The 22,764-nt window shown below is 31.9% G+C and overlaps 5 protein-coding genes across 5 annotated transcripts; 3 read left to right on the plus strand and 2 right to left on the minus strand.

Annotated features, from left to right (window-relative positions):
- Window positions 1-3,212: 3,212 nt before the first annotated feature.
- Window positions 3,213-5,231, plus strand: OCT59_017884 (uncharacterized protein; the record flags this gene model as incomplete). The annotated part of the gene is made up of 1 exon (XM_066137785.1): window positions 3,213-5,231. The coding sequence occupies one exon, from the start codon at window positions 3,213-3,215 to the stop codon at window positions 5,229-5,231; it is 2,019 nt and encodes a 672-aa protein (XP_066004327.1).
- An 8-nt stretch (window positions 5,232-5,239) lies between these two features.
- On the minus strand, window positions 5,240-6,594 carry OCT59_017885 (uncharacterized protein; the record flags this gene model as incomplete). Its single annotated transcript, XM_066137786.1, has 2 exons — window positions 5,240-5,244; window positions 5,331-6,594. The coding sequence occupies 2 exons, from the start codon at window positions 6,592-6,594 to the stop codon at window positions 5,240-5,242; spliced, it is 1,269 nt and encodes a 422-aa protein (XP_066004328.1).
- A 5,650-nt stretch (window positions 6,595-12,244) lies between these two features.
- Window positions 12,245-13,186, plus strand: OCT59_017886 (uncharacterized protein; the record flags this gene model as incomplete). Its single annotated transcript, XM_066137787.1, has 1 exon — window positions 12,245-13,186. One exon carries the CDS (start codon window positions 12,245-12,247, stop codon window positions 13,184-13,186), a length of 942 nt encoding a protein of 313 aa, XP_066004329.1.
- Window positions 13,187-13,773: 587 nt separating this feature from the next.
- OCT59_017887 (uncharacterized protein) lies at window positions 13,774-14,196 on the minus strand (the record flags this gene model as incomplete). The annotated part of the gene is made up of 1 exon (XM_025327266.2): window positions 13,774-14,196. The coding sequence occupies one exon, from the start codon at window positions 14,194-14,196 to the stop codon at window positions 13,774-13,776; it is 423 nt and encodes a 140-aa protein (XP_025172182.2).
- Window positions 14,197-18,597: 4,401 nt separating this feature from the next.
- Window positions 18,598-21,054, plus strand: OCT59_017888 (uncharacterized protein; the record flags this gene model as incomplete). Its single annotated transcript, XM_066137788.1, has 8 exons — window positions 18,598-18,873; window positions 18,948-19,105; window positions 19,219-19,301; window positions 19,397-19,605; window positions 19,673-19,990; window positions 20,073-20,343; window positions 20,435-20,751; window positions 20,833-21,054. 8 exons carry the CDS (start codon window positions 18,598-18,600, stop codon window positions 21,052-21,054), a joined length of 1,854 nt encoding a protein of 617 aa, XP_066004330.1.
- Window positions 21,055-22,764: the final 1,710 nt, after the last annotated feature.

The raw sequence follows: 22,764 nt of genomic DNA on the forward strand, positions 1-22,764 counted from the left end.
AAGATTTGGAAGAAGGTTACGAATGCCGATTTTGACTTTACATATAAATGATTGATTCTACCGTCTTTATCGATCGTTTCCAAAAATGGATATCGTAAAAGAAAAATTTTGTTAAATAAGTCAATAGTGATATTTAAAAATCGTCTTTGTCGCAGCCAAAATTACATCTATCTAATAATTCATATGGACCGATTTGATGCATTAAGTAGTAAATTTGTTATTTATTAAAATTTTTGTTAAAAAATTTCAATGAAGTATTTTTTTTTTTATACTGTAACAATAATGGTAAAGAGTAACAAATTTACTTTAGTTACAAAATTATCATTTTTTTGCAAGATAGTATAAAGTTATAATAATGATCATCTATCGTCTCCTCAAAAACCTGTTGTCCACCCTGTTGGACATGCCGTAATTTTGGCCGAAAATACCATAATTTTAGTCAAATTTCCCTTAAAATATCCTGAATCAGCCCAATCAGCCCAATTATATGTTATCAAAAAATTTTCTCTTTATGATTTTCGTTGCGCCACAATCTGCTGGCTGCGCCACGAACCTGGCACACATGCGAACAAGCAATTAAAAAGTTCTAGTAGAAAAACTGATCAATACTTATGGTTTTCTAAAAGTTGTTCGTATATAGCATTTACTAATTGTATTTACTGTACTTTATTGAATAATAATTGCAGTAATTTGATAATAAAGCGGAAACACACTCTTGTAACACATTATACTGGTGGTTGTGTTCCAAAATTTATAAAAGCACTTAATAAATTAGACTAGTGTTTATTTTAAATTAGTAATATATTATTTTTTTAGCCAGTAACTTTAAATATAGTTTCTAGAGTTTCTAGCACTCCTATGATTGCTTTTTGTTACTTCATTTACTTTCAAGATAGCATCAGATTTCTTTAAATATGGGTAGAGAGAATGAGAGATTTTCCCCTTTTGCTGCACATCGTGATAAACCTGAAGAAGACACCTTATTCGATGGCACTTTTGCCTTTTTTATATTGCGTTGAGGGTACTAGTTTTTATCAGTCTTATCAGCTGTATTATCATCTTGAGATGAAATTCCTTCATGATACGAAGATTATTGGGCTGATTTGTTGTTACACGAGCTTCTTTTAACGTTATGTCCTCAGTCATCCAGATTCCGGAATTCGTTGATCTCTAAAAATTGGTTCCATGCCTCTTTTCAAAAAAAAAAGTAATGTCAGATCAAGGCAAAGAGCGAAACGACATGGAAGAAACTATTCGCAAGCTAAACCTGTCAGATCCTTTATTGAAGTTATCTACACCTGTCAGATCCTTTAACAATGCTACTACTATAGACACTGCAAAATTCTTTGACTATTGTAAAGAAATTATGTATCTCAATTTGCACGGTCGATTCTTCTGAAATATTCCATAACAAAGATAACAACAATTTAATTTAAGACGTACGATATCCCATACTATTTATTATGACGTTTTTGATTAACATGACCATGATGACGAGCCCGAAGAAATAAATATACAGAATCAAATCATTAATTTGGTAACTTACCGCAGCAATTTGAAAAAATGTCACTGAAATCATGTGGCTTTTACACCGCGTTTCCATTTTTAAATCCTCCAGTCAAAAAATTTTTATAGCGCAATACATAAAATCATGTGCGCAAATTTTAAAATCATGTGCGCATTTACCGCTTATCAAATTTAAAAGGATATGCGCAAAAAAATTTTTTATATGCTCTTTAATCTTTATATATAAAAACAAAATTATAATAAGCGCGCAAAAAAATTTTATTTATTACTAAAATATAAAAATTTACATGTCCTACCCTCTAAAAATTTCACTCTTACATTTTGCATCCGCCTTGCTTTTAAATTAATCCAATTATCATATGCTTTTTCAAAGTCAAAATCTTCTATATCAGGACCATTGATTAAAATCATTAATTGTCTATTCAAATTTTTTGTGCAAAGCTTATTTCGAGACTTTGTTTAATTAAATTTTGATGCAAAAAAATTCTCTACACTGTTGCATTTGATAGTGCTGGCTCGAAGGTTTCCCTATTGAAAAATAAATGAAAGGAAGTTAATAATATTTTACTAACATTTCTTTAATAAAAAAATATTCTCTTTCCTTAAATTACCTTGTGACTTGTGAGGTCATTTCATAGCATTCAGGATTGTTCCTATAAAAAAAACAAAAAAAAGAAATGTCAGTAACGTTTAGTAACATTCCCAAATAAAAAATACTGAAGCCCCCTCTCTCAACTTACCATTCCAGAGTTCCGGACTGAAATTCAAGCCCAGGAACTGTCCCTAAAGTAAAAAAGCGAAAAGGAACGTTAGTAACGTTCTCATAATAAAAGAAAATACTGAAGCCCCCTCTCTCAACTTACCATTCCAGAGTTCCGGACCAAAATTCAAGTCCGAGAGCCGTCCCTAAAGTAAAAAAGCGAAAAGGAACGTTAGTAACGTTCCCATAATAAAAAAACACTGAAGCCTCCTCTCTCAACTTACCATTCCGGAGTTCCGGACCGAAATTCAAGTCCAGGAGCCGTCTCTAAAGTAGGAACGTCAGTAACGTTCTAAAAATAAAAAAAACATGAAACCCCATACTTACTAGAATTCCATGCCGAAAAAGGTTTAAAAAATTTTAATTACATAATTCGGTTTAAAAAACCGATATAAAAAAAATTGCTTTTTTTTAACTATTCGGTTTAACCGATATAGATAACCAATTAAAAATCTAATAAATAATTTTTTTTAACTATTCGGTTTAAAAAAAACGTTTCTTTTTAAAAAAATTATTCGGCTTTAAAAACATTCGATAAAAAAAATGAATTTTTTTTTAAAAAAAAATCATCGATCAATAAATCGGATCGATAAGTCACATGATCGATGCCAAAATCATAGATTAAATTTTCTATACGTTTAGTGTGTACATCGAAGGAAGACTTATAAGGACGATCACTCTGACCATTTTTTTAGCTAAAGAAATATACTATTGAAACTATTTTTTCTACATATAAACCTGGTCTAATTTGTGATTTTTCGGACTCTACACTCTTGTTCACATTACCTATATGAGCAGAAACACTCGTTCCAAGTTTTCTCAAAAAATTTTAAAAAATATCGAAAAAACATATCATTCTTCTACTGATAAAGAAGACATATACAGAACTTTCGCTCCTAACGTTATAAATAACAAAAATAGAAAAATGTCGAACACGTCAACAACTAACAATAATAATAGTCAAAAGACAGCCGAGCCTACTTTGACTTCACCCTCTCAACCTTCTCAAACTTCCTCCTCCGTGGAGCAAGTCCCTGGGAATATTTCTTCAATAACACGTGACTCCACTTCCCACTTACCATATACACCAATCGTTGAAACGATTGATGAAATGGAAATAGAGGTTACCAATAAAAATGAAACACAACAACTTTCAGAAGGATCTACATCCGTTAATGGCAATCCACCACCAATGGAGGAAATCCCCATGATCGACAACATATTTTCAGCCTCAAACACACAAATACAAACTTCCTTTGAAGGGTTTATCCCACGAGATAGTTTTCCACCAAAACTTACAGACAAAGAAATTCTTCAAAAACTTAACACCATCTTTGTCGGAGACAAAGACTTTATCAAAGTCAGATCTTTGAAAAAAATGACATTCAAATTTTATATGATATCTGTGTCGACTAAGGAGAAATTGTCACACTTTATCAAAACATCACCTCCAACCCTTCCTAATGTTAAAATTTATGAATATACACAACAAAATATAGATACTCTAATTGAACGCAAACTCCAATTACAAGATGACACTATCATCAAAATATTAGATATCCCTATCAGTTACGACGTCACGTTATTGATAAAACAAATAACTGACGCAACGGGAAAACGAATCACAACTTACAAAGAAATCAAAAAACCACCTCAAAGAATCCAAAACCGCAACAAAAATGATAAACCAATTTTTATCAAACCAATTTATAAACAATTAATAATCAGCTTTGAGGACAAGGCTGCAGCAGATTACTTATTAGAACAAGACTGGTGCTTAGCCATTGAGGACTCAGTAGCCAGAATCCTACCAGGCAATCCAAAACATCCAATATACACACAACGAACCTCTTCTTTCTACAAAATCACTGGTCTACCCTTAAACACGAACGCAAGAGACTTAAGCCCTTTAGTGACACACTTGAAGGGACATACGTGTACTTTTACTCAAACCTCACGCTCATCTTTTTTCAAGAACGCGTTTATATACGTCCACCCAAACGATATCAAAAAAGATTATACCACAATCACGGGTACAAAATTTGGTGAACACACAATCTTCATTTTTCCACACACTAACACCAAAAAAACTTGCAATGTATGTGGTAACCATACACACGAATACAAAAACTGCCCTAGTACTGATTTCGTTTTAGACAAAAATGAACGTAAAATATTCAAAAAACGTTTCATCATACGTAACAAAGATCGTATACTCGTCAACGAAACAACCAGACAAACTTACAACCATGTTATAAAACTCTCCAAAGATAATCCTGGTAACTCAAACGGACAATCTCGTCCCCAACCGAACACTCGAGGCAAACAAAATCAAACATATAACAACACTACGAATCACCCAGATAGGACGAATCAGAAACCTAAGTCATCCTGGTCCCAACAACAACTGCCCCAAGAAATCTTAGATAAAATTGCACTTATGGAACAACAAATTACTACCCTAACAAACCACGTTAACGTATTACAGGGTTCCCACCAAACGTTCACAGAACAATATTCCTCGCACCACCAACAACTAACCACAATTGACACTAATATAGCGTTGCTTACGCATAGACAAGATAGTCTTGAAAATCAACATAAATCCTTGATGACCCAGATGCAAACACTCATCAACACTTTACAAGCATCACAAACCCCACCCACCCGACAACAACCAGCTAGGAAAGCCAAACGTACTAGTACCCCATATGAAAAAACCCCTTTGAAGGATGTAAAAAAACGATTCACCCAACCATCTACTGAATCGGTAATGACTGATAGCGATGCACTCCCGCTTTCAGATGAATATTACACGGAATCTGGAGATATCTCCGATACAGGCACCATTGAAAATACATATGAAGCATCCGATCAAGCTACTTCAGGACAATCGAGCTTCATCCTCAACCCATTTAACTGGGGCAATAAACCTCAGGTTTAATTTGCGACTCATTCTTTAATATATATATATACTCGAAAATATAAAAAGTGGAAACGCGGTAGGGTGATAAATAAAATGAGTGATCACGTGAAAATGCACTTTCACGGTTACGCAGGGACATAAGCTCTACAGCCTTTCCATCCAAGTTTTCTAAGGCCTGGGGAAGTTCCAAACCCATTTGTTCTCTCCTAATAGCAAGAAATGCACTCTTTGGATTTGAAATGGGGGCAGTTTGATTAACTACGGGAGTTGAAGGGGCAGAATTTGAACCACCATTATTAGAGTCATTACTATTACCATTTGAAGTAGAAGGGGTGTTTTTGGTTTGGGCCTCAATAAAGGAGTTAAGAGAATTATTTGTTTGAATTAAACCTTGGGCTAAAGTCTCAAGAGAAGAAGTAAGAGAAGATTGAGCTTGAGTCAGTTGTGTTACTGTAGACTCCAATTTATCAAGGCGAGAAAGAATAGGAGTAAGATCTACTGTTGCTGGCTCAGGAGTTGTCTGGACCACGGTAGATGGAACAGATGTTGGAACAACCTGGACTTCACCAGGAGTTTGCGCTGCGGGTTGGGTAGGAAATTGAACAGAGGCGCCAAAAGAGGAAGCAACCCCTGTAACTAATCCCTGTACTATAGGAGTCCAATTAATACCAAGAAGTGGCTGGGTAACAGGAGCAGGCTGTTGAGCAACCTGTGAAGTGACTTGTCTTTCTAAAACAGAGGTTAATTTAGTTATATTAGATGACATAGTACTTAAAGATTCTTGTATTTCTAGAGTAGCTTTTAATACGGGAGAAGTCTTAATTGCTCTTTTAGTAGCTTTTTGCCCTTGTTTAGTTTGTTTAGCCCATTCAAGATTTTCAGAAGCACTAGAAAAAGGAATAGATTCAGGTTGTGGGGCTGTAGAGATATTATATACTCTCAGTAGTGAAGATTCTGTATAACCACTTGCCTCCCCTGTCCCTGATTGTTCCTCAAATGTCTCTATTTTCTCAATAAATAATTTTTCGAGTTCTCTCATGGTAAACCCCACCTTGGCTAAGAAGGAAGTCCCCACTGTTCTTCTATTACCATTAGGTAGGATAGCTTCAACCATTAAATTAAAGGAAGCATTTGGGTGTGTAACAAATAACCGTTGTATCTCATGAAATAAACTTTCTAAGAAGTTAGCAGAATGGATTGAGGGTAACTCAATATAAAATCTATACGTTTCAGGTAAGGGAGAATTATAAGGAATAATAGAGTTGGGAATGTTTTCAAAAAGGAAAGAAGAAGAAGAAAAGAATCTAAATCTAGGTAATCCCACTCCTACACCTGCAAACACACCGAGGAATGGCATTCTAGAAAGCAAGGGTCGACTCATGTGAATGGAATAGAGAGGCACAAAAGCCATGCAAGTATTAAATATTTTTGTCATAGTACCCTGTGTTGAAATAGACATGAAAAAGTTGAACTGATAAACACAACCACATAAAAAATCAACCCTTGTTTGATAATAGTTAAGTGTCTTCTAGAGCTTGGACTCGCACTCATGTAACTCGAGTTGACTCGAGTTGAACTCGCACTCGAGTTAGAAATTTCTTGACTCGAGTCAACCGGGATCACGTGGTTTATAGTGCCGGCTGAACCCTATTTGTAATTCCTGCCGGCACTATGACTATAACAGTCTGGGTAAAATTATGGGTAAGTTTTTTGGCCCGCACTTTAACTTTGACTCAAATTAACTCGAGTTAACTCGAGTCCTGACTCGAGTCCTAGACTCGAGTACTCTTCGAGTCAAAAAAATTCTTGACTCGTTTTACTCGAGTTGACTCATCCTAACTCGAGTCCAAGCTCTAGTGTCTTCTGACCCCCTTGCAAGAAGAAAAAAGAGATAGAGGTTGTATTTGCAATCCCCTTCTTAGTCCAGGACTATCTTACTACCTTAATTCCTTCTTATCTCTAATTAAGAATGAAGAAATCCCCAAAATCACTAAAGTGCAAAAGTTTTGTTATACTCTCCCCTCTATCTCATATATATATATATATATATATATATATATATATATATATAATCATAAAGAATTTAGATATAACATTTTGATTCCCCTTATTGTCTTTATCCCAATTTCTGGTATATACACATCCCAATTTCAAACATATTTTAAATAATGTCACACACCAACCTAAATATATCTGATCCCCTTCCTAATATTTCACACTCCTTGTCACAAAATCCCGATCACTTGATTAATGAAGAACATATTACAAACTTACATGTGATCAATCAAGATAACATTAATGATAATAATTTTTTTATTGACTATATTAAAATAGGCAGTATTAATATTCAAACAGCCTTTAACAACAAACTTAACGACATTATTAATTATTTTGTCGCACACAACTTTGATATCCTAGGTTTAGCGGAAACTAGTCTCTTTGGAGATCAATCAAATACCATTATTAACAAACACAAACATCTTACTTTACCCAATAATTTTATATATATAGTTCACGACACCTCCGGCGTTAATAAAGGCACTGGAGTCGCCATCATGATTACCGACAAAATGGAAAAACATCTTCATCATACAGAATTTTTAGAAGGACGTATCATCAATCTTATCTTCGGTTTTAAGAAATCAAAACAACTGAACGTAACTTGTTGCTACTTACCATCCAGTCCTAAGAATGATGCCACCAAAACCAAAATCAGCGCTGTCTGCGTCGATAAATTGAACAAACTAATCATTAAATCCAACAACACCAAAAACTCATACGCCATTGTTATTGGCGATTTTAATGTGACCACAAAGAATAAATCAGACCCGAATTATCCTTCCATCCGTTTACTTAAAAATAACGGATACAAAGATATGATTAAATACCATCAAGTATCCTTAGATAATAACTCCACCCATAGTACAAATAGAATCGATTACCACTATGGAAATACGAATTTATTAGAACAATCAATTCATTCATATACACAATCAATACCACAATCTTTTTTTAATACTGATCACAATATTGTTATAACCCTTTTAGAAAAAACTTTTTTTGATTCACGAAACAAGAATTTATTTGACAAGTTCGCGGACGTCCTTCCTTTTAATAAGCGGAATGACGATACTAAGAAAGTCTTCAAATACGATCAAATGACTGTTAATTCATGGTCTGATTACACTAATCGTAGCCGTTCAACTTTCAAAAAAAGATTCTCAAAAGAACCTCAACAAATTAATAACAAAAATACTTTAAACCGACAATGGAATCTCTTCGAGAAGACCTTAATCGAACTCAAAGAGTATATCATACCACAAAAATCTATCAACTCTAATACATCATCAAACTTAGATTTGCCTCTTGAATTACGACAAATGAATAATCACGTGATTCTTTTATATCAAGTGAAACAATTTTTAAATTTAAAACATATTAAAATTCGTTTTAAATTAAATTTCACACCCACACTTTCAACCCTCCACAACATTCCACGATATGTATGGGCCACCTACTATGAAGGATGGATGAAATACCTCCCTCGACTAAAGATTTTATTAGATTTTAATAAATTATCAATCACTTTACCATCAACGGTTACTCCTGATAATTTTGTATCAACAAAGGATGAAATTTATCGATTATATCATACGATGAAAATAGCTTACCAATCTGCGTACGATAAATACCTTACCAACAAAATTAATTCTTATGTCACAGAACGCAATGACAATTTACAACATGATCAAACTAAAATGATCAACTCTATTTTAAATCGTAAACCACGCCGTATAGTGCTGGATAGACTTTCTTTTATCGACAACAAAGGTGAACACGTATTTACTAATAACCCAGAGATTATAGAAAAAGAAGCCATCAAACATTTCCAACATCAAGCGGGGCCACCAAATGAAAAGAATATTTGGAATTTAGACTCCCTACCACAAGATTGGAAAGATCATTATGATCCTGCTTTACAAACTGTTAACGAAGAATGGTGGAATCATTTAATTGAACCAATCACTCTATTGGACCTTTCCTCCATTTTCAAAAAATTGAATAACAACAAAGCGCCAGGTCCTTCCAAAATCACATATGAAGATATCACACATTTACACGAGGACGTTTTAATGATCCTCGTCAGAATCTTCAACGCTTGTATTGTACTTAAAGTAATTCCAGATAAATGGAAACACGCGTTGCTTTTTCCGATACCGAAACCACATGATTGGAATAGTAAACTAACCAACACAAGGCCTATAACTCTCCTGGAAACTCCTAGGAAATTACTAGTCAATATCATTTCAACCAGGTTAAATCAAGCCCTTTCCAAACACTCAATTTTACAATTTAACAATAAAGCGGGCGTCCTGGGTCAATCAACCTTAGAGCCGCTTATGATTACACAACATTTAATAGAACACGCACGCATTAAGAAAAAACCCATTTGGATCATATTACAAGACTTATCAAAAGCATACGATCGCGTCGACTTACGATTATTGAAGTTGGCGCTTGAACGCTTAAAGATTCCTGCTATCATTATTACCTTTTTTCTTAATCTATTTACAGAAAGACATAATGAAATCATTACCACGAACGGTTTACTGCCATCTTATGCAGTTCTCCAAGGCATTGACCAAGGCGAAGTTGTTTCACCACTTCTCTGGAATATATACTACGACCCGATGTTTCATCGCATCAATCAATTGACGCATTTACACTACTCCACCTTTGCGACACAAAAGAAAAACTGTCAACACATAGAGAATGATGTCATTCATACCTTTGACATCTCCGTAGTAGGTTATCTTGACGACACTACGTGGTTTGGCTCTTCACAATCGCAAATCGAAGAAAAATTATCAATTGCCAATTCCTTTTATGACCTTAATAATATTAAAGTCAATATGGATAAATACAAAATTTTAACTAATGACCGTACCATCAAACAACCGAACATCATCCTCACAATTAACAATCGGCCATATGAAACGCCTGTCACGCCTCGTAACAAAGGCGAACGCATATTAGGTTTATACATTAATGCATTAGACAAACGTACGCAAACGATACGAAAAGGCAAACAAATAGTGATGGCTCACTACAACACTATGAAAAACAAAAAATTAACACATCACCATATACAATATATTATTAACAAAATAGTTATACCAAAATTGGAATATATTTTCCAACATACGATCCTTAATTCGAAACAATGCCAATCTTTAATGGAACCATTGAAAAGATTATTCAAACAACGTTTGAATCTTCCGTCAAATACGGCGGATAATATTATTTATAACCATATGTTCCAATCTATTAATAATTTTTTTGATATCCAAATGAAATCACAACTTAATATTTTAGGTGCACTTTTTAATACACCGGTTCTTCGAGAAATAGCGACCCAGAAAATATATAATACGCTATCAGAAATCTGGTATCCTACTATTCCGTCCAACATTAATACCTATTTGGACCATATAGTCAAGCCTACCTATTTAACGCAAGCTTTGGGCTTGCTTAATCAATATGGATTTTCAATTAATTTCACTTTCGATATTAACATTTTAGGAGGAAATACCCCTATACGAGATTATATGTCAGATCTTTCTGCAGCCGACATTAAATCTCTCAAAGCCAAAAACATTATTTACATGGACCAAATCGTTTCATCAGACGGGAATTATTTACTCTCGTGGTCTGATGTAAAAAGAAACAATAACAACAATTATAGTGGCCCAATCCCGGCGTGGTACAAAAATTTAACCGACAATTATGTACTTAGTAATAACTTACGTCTGATCCACCCTCTTAACGATGTTGTATGCGACATTAATAGAACACATAAATCCCCTCCAACTCTATCAGATGTTACAACACCCAAATCACAATGGACGATACATTGGAATAATGTACAAAAACAAGTTATCTTTGGAAAGACCTTAACACAGGAAACAGATCGTTCAACTTCAATTTCTTATTTACAACATTTTATACCCCAACAAACCCATCATAATAATAGTTTAACACCTAAAAAACAATTACTTGGACTTGTTGCGTGCAAGGGTTGCCTTTTACACTCTTACTATCCACACGACGCTCGTCTGACATGTGTTATCGCAATTAGAACACAAAAATTATTATTATTTAATATTTTTAAAAAATCTTCCTTTGAACACATATCACTTTTAGAATTTTATAATCGTCAGAATTTCGTAGTAGCTACGAAACCTTTTCATACGCTTAGGCATATTGCATACGAACATTTTATTAAAATAGATAAATCCCCTTTGAATACCTCTTCACAACGTCCTTTGGACACTATTCTTACACCTTATCCCTCTTTACTTTCAAATAATATAGATAACCATATCGATCACGCTCTAATTTGTCATCCAGACCTTAAAGAAGAATTAAAATTTGGTGCAAAACAATTAGAATTAGAAAATTTATTAACCTTTTATACAGATGGTTCTGTCCAACATATTGGTACAACTCATAGTATTAGTGGATACGGATGGACTCAAGTTCAACCCTTCACGCCGCGAGTCAAGTTCAGTGGATCTACAGTCTTCTTCCCATCGTCTTCCAAAAGCGAAAGCATGGGTATACTCACGGCCCTTATTGTATCTCCTTTCAACTGTAAAATCAATATTTACACCGATTCAGCCAACTGCATTACCATTTTTAACACGCGTATGCTATCAGGCATCGCTAGTCCGCGACAAAAACTGAAACAATCAAATTTTTTAATATGGGATTTAATCTTTTTCTTAATTGAAGAAAAGCAACTTTTAGTCTCTTTGTATAAAGTTTCTGGACATAGTAATAACCCTTATAATGATGAAGCAGATTTACTAGCAAAAGCTGGTGCTCATGTTATTGAGCCTATTATTGTTAATCATAAATTTTTTGTTAAACAAAGTTTAGGTTTCATTTCTTGGAATCGTTTACACGTTGTGGATCGCAACGTCAGAAAATGGGCGGATAACGTCACCCAACCTTTAATATTCAATTCGATGGTCAATAATAAAGCCTTATCTCCGATCAAACAACAAATTATCGATGGTGACATTGATTGGACCTTCACCAAAGAATGGTTGAATTTTAACGATCAGGACGTTCCATGTAGCGCCAAACTTTCCAAACAACAAGGAAGTAGAATTAAAAAATGTAATTTTATATATCCAACAATCGATATACAACAACGCAACTACCCCCGTTTATACCCTATAGGCAGCATACCTTGCATTGAATGCGCTAATGCCCGCGACGATAATACGCACGTGGGCTTGTGCAAGGAACATTCAATTCATATCAAAAACATATTAATACGAGCTGCTTATGACTTACACGACCTTATTATGAAGAATACTAAGGATGGAATTTCTATTTTGGAAGAAACCATTAAAAATATTTCCCTTTTTAATACTTCTTTTGTTGATGCCTTACCACAATCACATCCTGGTTATTTACTTATACACCATTTGGTCCCGAGCGACCTTACTAAAATTTTTAATATTTATATTAATGATAAAAAATTACGATTTTCCTTATTTTCAAAATTTTTTTCGACTTTAATGTCTTCAATTGATGCACTTATTTGGACACGTCGTGCTTCCTTAGTTAAACAATGGGAAAGTACTTTATCCATCACAAAAAACAAAAAAAGATTTTACAGAAAACGACATAAGAAAAGAACTCCTCCTCCTCCTGATCCAGGTGCCCCTGATCACAATTTATCTCCAAGTCGACATTATAATTCTCGGCACTTCGCCACTACTCCTTATTACAGGGATGGCGGCTTTAATGATAATTTCGCCCATATTCGTTGGACGACAAGTAATTATTTACATTCAGGACATTGGACTACTTATAGAGATAATATAGGGTTCAATAACATAGATTTATTTTTAATTTTACAAAATAGTTTTCTCAAAAATGTTTTTGACATTAGATAGTTTATCCTTTTATTTTATCTTTTCTTTTTTTTCTTTTTTTCTTTTTTACTCTCTTCTTTTTTCTTCTTTTATTTTAAGGCGGGTGTTCTTGGGAAAGTTCGTGGTTCTGACTCGTGTTCACCTATTCCATAAAGAACAGAAATCGTCACGCTTCGGGGTGGCTTGCCATGTAGTGATAGTATTATATATAGACTTTTATGTTCTCTGTATAATTGAATCTACGGGTTCGCTTTTCTGTTTTCTAAAAATAAAAAATAAAAAAAAATAGTGTGTACATCGAAGGGTGGAGCCGATTGTTTGAGGTTAGGGCGTTAGGGTTATTACAGGATGTCGTATACCTAGCGATACAATACCTTGTATTTCTATTTTGTTATTCTTGTATAATCTATTCTCCTTTTAAATAAAATAGACACGGATATAATTTGTGAAACTATCGGAAAACTTTATCTGTTATACGGATTTCATCGTTTACTGTATTCTATATATATATATATAGATAAGTTTAATTTAGCAGAAACGGGGCTAAAAAGATATGAAAGGTAATTTTAAAAAAAAGAATATGATACAGTGCAAGGTTAAATATTAAATTAAGGTATTTTTTTCAACTGTAAATTTCGATTAAACATTGGGAGACGCTTACCAGCAGCGGCGGGCACTTGCACGATGACGTGAATGTTCCACTGGGTAAGTTCTTCTCTTTTAAAATAGTCATTGAACATGCGGTTAGGTTTCATAAGCTCGGCACCAACAATATTATCTTCTTCAAATTCTTTAAGCCTGTCTTCTTCACTTTCAGCGATGTCAACCTTCCAAAGCTTCATAATATCAGGATCATTGATTCCTAACGTATCTTTTTTCTTATTCCAAATAAGTAACTTGAGATCTGAAATCTTTAAATTATTAATATTGACACAAACATCAATAATCTTGTTATTATCAACAACGTTAACCGCAAAAGTATCATCAAAAGAAGTCTTTCCTAGGAGTAAACAATTTATTGAAATCATCATTTGGAGATAATTCTGTGATAAAAGAAAGAAGTTTTAGGGAAAGAAATGTTTTAAAAAAAGAAGTTTTAGAGAAAGAAATGTTTTTATAGAGGAAGTTTTGAGGATATATATACTTGTAAAAACCTTTCCGAATTAATAAAATAGACTTCTTGATCAGTGGCTTATAATGACGATATAGGTTTCGAAAAAATAATGAGTAAACATAATTACGCAATAATTATGTTTTATAATTATTAAAACAATAATAAACTGATTTAAATTGCTAAATTGTTTTTGAAACATCATGTTTTAAATCACGTGCCATCCCTAAATGTGATAAATCCTTTGCGTTACAATTTTAATTGATTCTTTTTTTGTTTACTATAACTGCTTCGGTATAATTTCCAAGGCATATTTTATTATTATAGAAAAGAATTTTACGGATAATTATTTCCGCAGTCATAGAACCAAATTTCTGTCGAAAGTCACGTGATGAGTCTATGTATTATTAGTGAATACACCGAACTTGTATTTCATATGATCAATAAACCAATTTTTCTTTATTGTAATACGTCACATGTACTACAAGAACAAGTAATTGCGCAAAATAATTTATTCTCGCATACATACTATGGACAGCGTTAAATTCTTTTATTGGTAAATTAAGGAGAGGTGGTTGATCGATGAGATCAATTCCCCCAAAAGCAAATTTGTGCAAATATAAGCAATAATTAAGCGAAAAATCAAACGAAAATCCTAATAAAATTTAATATTGATGTCCCAAAATAAAATGGACATATTAATCCTCTTGTTATATGTCGGCGTCCCTCCCTCTTTGATAGCATCATATGTTTCTGCGAGGAATTACGACTATTATTATTAATATATTTCTAAACTTTTATTGATGATTTATTACTCCATATGGAATTAATCATACTAAAATAATACATCATTTATATTTAAGAAAAAATTAGATTTAAAAAATTTATTTGACTATTAGTAACGTAATATGTTGAATATATTGAATATACAATTCTTTTTACCTCTGATGGACCTTTTTTTGCAGTTTGCCTTCTACCCTTCTGAAACTTCTTGAAATTTATATTTTTTTCGTAATTGACCAAAAATAGTATTTTTAATAATGAACAAATTTATAAAGGCATCATGAATTACCTTAACGATTGTTGTTTATTTAAATTTTGATAATTTATCGTTTTTTTCTTTGATATTGAAATTTTTTTCTTCATAAATAAATAATAAACGTGGTTTAGGAAAATTTATCGGATCGAGTTATTTTTTGTTGATAAAAGTATAATATTTCTATTTATACAGGATCAAAAATTTTTTTAATATCTTCATATTCTAATTTCCTCCTTTTTCATAATTTTATGTTTATTTTCTACATCTCACCTTTTAAATTTTATACTAAATATTGTAATTGACTAGAGTAATTTTTTTTGACCGCTTCAAGAATATCATCATTATTACAAAATTAATAAAAAAACAAAAAAAAACGATCACACAATTTTGTATTTATATTTGCAACCAAAACATTGAATTAAATTGTTATCATATTGAGAAACTCGCATTCCAGAACTGACGTAAGTTAGGTGTAGTATTCCTGGAGGACCGGGAAAACTTCTAATAGAGGTCACCCCAAAAATTGAAAAATCATATGATCGCGAACCACATGGTTTTACTAATTATGCAAACCAAAATGGTAGTAACCATAAAAAAAATGGGTATTCGAACCATAAAATGATACTAACATATTTTACTTTTAATTCGTAAAAAATAGTAAATGATTTAATAAACAAATAAAAACACAAATTACAAAAATGAAAATTTAAAAATTATTTGGGATCATCTCGGGTAGAAAGTCTTTGAAGCTATTTCTGTTAAAGTAAAAAAAGAACTTTGTGAACTAATAAAAGGAGATGAATTAAAATAATATAAAACTTCTTTAGCTGGAATGTGACCAACTAATTTTCCTCCTGCTTCACATGCATTTGTCCAAAGATTACTATAAACATTCATGAGATGATTTTGTGCAATACAAATTTTTTTATCAGAATAAATAATCAAATGACCACTCAGAATCAGAGGATGAATATCAGATACATTTGCGTCAATAATAATATATACTAATAACAATGAGAAACCTGATGATTTATATGTAATGATGGGTAGTATTAATTATCATGTAAAATACTTAAACACCTTCATTAAGTACTGTTTGGGGAGTTGAATCTGATGTAGATAAAGAGATGAGTGATGAAGATTGGAACAATACTGTATATTCGTAAAAAGGTAAATTCTAATGAACCGGATTAATTAATGAAACGGATGTATATTTAAATAATATGTGTATATATTATATTAAAGGATACACTTATTATTAACTTTTCTACATCAATAACTTTCCTGTATTTAATTATAGGCGTTTTTATCATACTATCATCCATGCGGTACTGTAAAAATTGCACCAGAACTTCAAGAAGGGTGTGTTACGCTTAAGCAAAAAGCTACCGAATTTAATAAAATTTTCAATCAAACAAAGATGATTTACCAATAATACTCCAATAATTCATCATAAGACATATTATGATATAAACTAATTGCGCATTCTATTGGTGAAACATGCTCGACCTAAAAGGCTCAAAATTTATTGGTCAAAAAATCAAACCAAACCGAAATATGCAATCGATCGGCGCTAAATTAGTCACTTTTTTTATAATTTAAATGTATCACAAAATATTTACTATTTAAGAAATCTGAACTATTACACAGGAAATTTTACAATTAAAAAATAAATTCCTTGTCCGGTAATACTACAAAAAAAAGGTAAATTAAACGCTTACATTATAATATATGCTTATTAAATGCTAAAGTCGCATAATAGGTGTGGGAATAAACGGTTATCATATTGTTGAAATAGACAGAATAAAATTGGTATCCGATTTCTTTATTAGGTTCTTCATTGTAGCAATGATAAATAATTAATAAGTTATGACTATTTGAACTACTCACATTTTGCAGTCCAGACCTATTTTCAATCCGCGGATTGACGATAGACAACTATACAACTACAGTATACCCCTAATAAATTTAAAAATCCTTTTCAAATATAGAAAAAGAAAGAAAATTAGATTCGGGTTGAAAATCCATCCGATGGATGAAAAATTCAATCTGAATCAAATTTCTCTCTTTTTTATTATAATCAAAATTCCTAAATTTATTATATTGTATTAGATATAGCCTTAATATGATATCTCAAAAAAAAAAAAATTCCGATGTATAATTGCCGAAAATGTGTCTATCTGTCAAACCGGCAGATTGGAATCATATCCAGACCGGTCTTCGGTCCTTGCAGGACCGCATAATGGTGTAATTTGACATTTATTTCTCTATAAAATTCAGCAAAATATACAGCGAATAAATTTTTATTTTTAGCAAAAACCGTAATTTGATGCAAAAAAAGTTTACTTTTTTTTATAGTAACTTGCTCACGAAATATTCACATCAAAGGTTATTGCTTTATTAACAGAAACCGAATCTTTACGTTCATTTTGATGACATAAGCCCTATAATAAAATTCTGGAAAAAACTCCGATAAATGATCAATTTTTCTAGTTTTCATTCCGAAGAAACTCAGACACGTGATCATTTTCTGAAATATTTTTTATAGAGTAAGTCCAATAAATTGAAATTTGTATGGTGTAAATATTAAGGTTATTTTTACTTTTAACATATAAATTCGAGTTTTGAAACACTTTAGCCTCAAAAAATTTTATCCGTTATTTCTGTAAAAAATCCCTATAAAAAATTTTCCAGAAAAATGATCAATTATCGGAGTTGTTTCCAGAATTTTTTTTATAGGGAATGAGCCTTTTACGGATCTATTCACGGAAAATATAAATAATTCGTGATATAAGGTTATTAATCCCGGAAATATGAGCCTTTTACGGAAAAAAGATGGAATATAAAAAACGGGTCGACTTTTTTACAGGGTAGATTAAATCAATTATACCGGACTTTTCTTATCCCATATAAAAATTCTTCAGAAAAATGATCACATGTCTGAGTTTCTGGAATAGAAACTAGAACAATGATCATTTATCGGAGTTTTTTCCAGAATTTTTCATCTCCGAATTAGAAATCAAATTATATTTCATTCCTATATTAGCAGTTGATTACTGTTTATCTAACGCTAAAATTGTTAAGATTATTATTAATTATCAACAAAAAAATACTTGATTTGTAATAAAGCAGATTTATAGTGAACAAAAAGTATTCCGTCCGCGAAAGCGAGTACTTAAAATTATATAAATAGATATTGATTCATATTTCATCGTTATATTTTTAACATTGAAAAAAAATATTTTGATTTCTTTTCTTATTCGATTTTTTTTTATAAAAAAAATGCCATTCGATTTGAAATTAGATAAAGAATTAAAAGATGATGCTGAAATTCGTAACCTTTGGTTAGAGAGCATCCACATCCGAGATCAACAACAAATATTTAAAAAGACCAATGAATTTTATGATTTTATTATTGTTGGAGCTGGAACTGCAGGATGTGTGTTAGCGAGGGAATTGATTTATAATATTCCCAACATTAATATTTTGGTATTAGAAGCTGGTCCACCAAATACACAAGTTAATGATATAATGCGTTCACCATGTGGTTTTCCTTCGGTATGTTTCGTTGTTTTGATATTATGAAGTTAATTGTTCATAAAATCCTTTCATTGATGATTTAATATAAATAGGTTCATCGAACAAGCGAAACAGATTGGGGATATTCTACAGAAGATCAAAAAATGCCCAGTATTGTTGATCCTACTAAAGAAGTATTGAATAAAGGATTTCCTTATGCACGTGCCAAAGTTATTGGAGGATGCAGCACTGTGAATGCAATGGTTTATATGTAAATTTTATTTTCAAGTTCTACAAATTAGCTGTTTAAAATCCCTTTTTCTTGTTGATTGAATGTATACTAGTACGAAAATTCAGTTTTATATTCTTACTTTAAATGTTTAGACGAGGTCAAAAAGCTGATTATGACCTTTGGGCTGCTCAAGGTCCTGAATATAAAATTTGGGATTATGAACATTGTCTTGAAGGTTAGTATCACGTACTATACATTATATTTTTTTTTATTTTATTTATGAAAAATTTAATGTTATTACTTTATTTTAAAACTTTTATTTAATAATAGCTTTTAAAGCAGTTGAAAACAATTCGCGTAAAAGTCCTGATGAAGAATTTAAAAAATATCATGGGTTCAATGGTTTACTTAACGTACAAGATAGTTCAAATGATAACTATGATATTTTAAAAGATATTTATAAGATCGCAAATAATCTTGGAATTCCTCATAATAACGATTTTAATGGAGTAAGACAAAATGGATTAGGAGAACACCAGGTAAATAAATGCTAAGTTAATTTTAAACGCATTTCTTTTTAAATTTATTAATTAATTTAATATATAGTGTACTATGAAAGATGGAAAGCGCTTTTCGTTGGCTGATGGTTATTTAACAGATGCATTAAAAAAAGTTGAGACTTATCCTCCTTCAAAACCATTCGAAATAGGGTCTCCTCACGGATTAAGCGATGATGCTGCAAAATTCGTGGCAGTTAATGTTAAATCTTTTGCTCACATGTTAAATATTATTTGGGATGAAGAAAAGAAAGATGAAAATGTTGCGATTGGCGTGAAATATTTTTATGATGGTAGAGTCCATGAATCTTTTATTGCTCCAAAGGGTGAAGTGATTATTTGTGGTGGTGCCATTAATAGTGCTCAGGTAATTTTTTAAAAAAAAATAAAATAAAATAAAAGATTTTCAATAAAACAAAGAACTGATGATGGTATTTAATAATTTTAAGATTTTAATGCTCTCTGGAATTGGACCAAAAAATAATTTGGAAGAAAATAATATCAAAGTTCGTAAAGAACTACCAGTCGGACGTAATTTATTAGAACACCCTGCATGTTGCGTCACTGCCAAAGTTTCTGTTCCGAATAGTACAAGTGCTTCCCAATTACATTATTCAGTTAATGGTTTTGAGTTTGGAATGTTTTATAAAGGTAATATTAATGGAAAAGTTCCTAGCCAAAAACATTTCCTTGATGAACGTCCTAATATTCAATTTTATGGTAAGTTAATATCTGAAATACTATTTTTTAAAAAATATTATTAATAATTTAATATTATAAAATGCTTTAAATCAATTTATAATTTTTGTAGCGAACACAATTCCACTTGGACCCCCTCTTATTGAACCAGGAAAAAATGAAATTCTTACTTTGTTATCTGTTCTTAATCTTCCATCAAGTGTTGGTCATTTAGAATTACATAGCTCTAATCCATTTATACATCCAAAAATATTTCTTAACCTTTATGAAAAACCTGATGATTTGTATAATATGATGAGCAGTCTTAAACTGTCACGTGAAATACTCAAACAACCTCCATTAAGTACCGTTTGGGGTGTGAAAGAAGTTGGATTTGATATAGATAAAGAGATGAGTGATGAAGATTGGGAACAATATATTCGTAAAATGGTAAGTTTTGATAAATTTGATTAATAAACTAATGGAACAGATGAGTCGAAGTTTTACAATGTCTTTTTTCCCTCATTCTAGTCACAGACATCATTCCATCCATGTGGTACTGTAAAGATGGCACCAGAATCTCAAGGAGGATGTATTAATCATCGTCTTCAAGTTTATGGAACCAAAAATCTTCGAGTTGTTGATGCTTCAATCTTTCCAACTATTCCGGCTGGTAATCTTAATGCTCCCACTGCTATGGTTGCATGGAAAGCGAGTAGATTAATTAAGGAAGATTATAAAAATAAAGTTTAACGATAAAGAAAGTATTCTTCTTTATAATGATCGCGAATTTTGTAATAAAATGAGTATTAACTAAGCTAAAAGACAATTTTGACTTTATAATGTATTCAGAGAATTTTACTTAGCAAAAAGCCACTGAATTTAATAAAATTTTCAATCAAACAATATGATGTTACAAATAATCCATCATAAGACATATCATAATACAAAGTAATTACGATTTAAAAGACCCAAAAATTTTATTGGGTCAAAAGGCGGATATTTAATATGCTACGCAAAAATTAAACCAAAATAAACAGAAATATCATGCAACCGATCGGCGTTAAATTAATGATTAATCGACCTAATTTTTTTTAAATTGGGTATACGATTTCTTTATTAGGACTTTCATTAGAACAGTTAAATAATTAATAAACTATGGCCATTTGAACCGCTCAGTACGTGAAGAGAAGCTAACTAATTCTACGCACCATTTAACAATCAGTCCAGACCTATTTCCAATCCGCGGATTGACGATAGGCAACTATACAACTACAGTATACCCCTAGTAAATTTAAAAATCCTTTCAAATATAGAAAAAGAGAGTAATTCGATTCGGGTTGAAAATCCATCCGATGGATTAAAAATTAATCCGAATATAATTTCTCTTTTTTTTATAAACAAAAATTCCTAATTTATTATATTCTATTGGGCATGCCTTAATATGATGAGCATCTTTAACTTACGCATCATGTGTACGATATTAACGTATGCACTGGCCGGAGTTAAGTTTAACGCTATCACGTGCAAGTGCATTCTGGTAGGATGTACGTACGCACGGTGAAAAAAATCTTTTAAATCCATGTATAATTGCCGAAATTGTATCAAATTGTGCCCAAATAGTAAACAAATCGTGACTAAATCGCGCAAGTATAAACCGTGAAATTTTCAGTAATGATTTGGAAACAATCAGTAAGTAATCGTCTACGTGCAGTTACTGCACATTAAAGCGATCGCAGGTCAATTTTCGATTAATCCAAATACATAACGATAATAAAAGAGTTAATAATAGGGCGAAAAATTTGTCTTGTAATTATGGGATATTTAACTTACATCTCTTTGGTGAAGAGGTATCGAATAATACAATATAACTGGTTTACAGCTTAACGTCAGTTAGCTATATCGCGAAATTTATAATAAAATCGGTATATAGTATTAAAATTAATTATACGTGGATTTAGTTTGAGAAAAAAAATCGGTGAGTCAAAATCGGTTTATCCCGAATCGTTATATCGAGTTCTGACTGTATTTTGAAACTTTGAATTTTTATCAAATTGAAAGAGGTTTACTTACTGTTCTAACAATTTTTTTTAGGGCTCAGCTTTATTTCTATAATACTAATAGATAGGCTGAGTAAGTTTCGAGCTATTTGAACTTCGAAACTTTGATTTTCTTAGTTAATGAAACAGATTATTAACTGTTTCTTGTTTTTTTTGTAGTTTCACCTTCAGGTTTTATTGAATGGCGAGGGTGCTGAATTAAACTTTGAGATATAGGGACGATCTATCCTATAAAGCGATATGGTACATCAGTGACGCAAATGTATCGTTCTTATACGTGTACGACATACTATCTTATACGACCTATATTATGTGACATATACGTCGTATAAGAACATAGCACCTGATCGTATAAGAACGATACATTTGCATCAGTGACGGATAGTCACGAATTTGGGAGTTA

Source organism: Rhizophagus irregularis, chromosome 26 (assembly GCF_026210795.1).
Source record: "Rhizophagus irregularis chromosome 26, complete sequence".
Lineage (NCBI taxonomy): Eukaryota > Fungi > Glomeromycota > Glomeromycetes > Glomerales > Glomeraceae > Rhizophagus > Rhizophagus irregularis.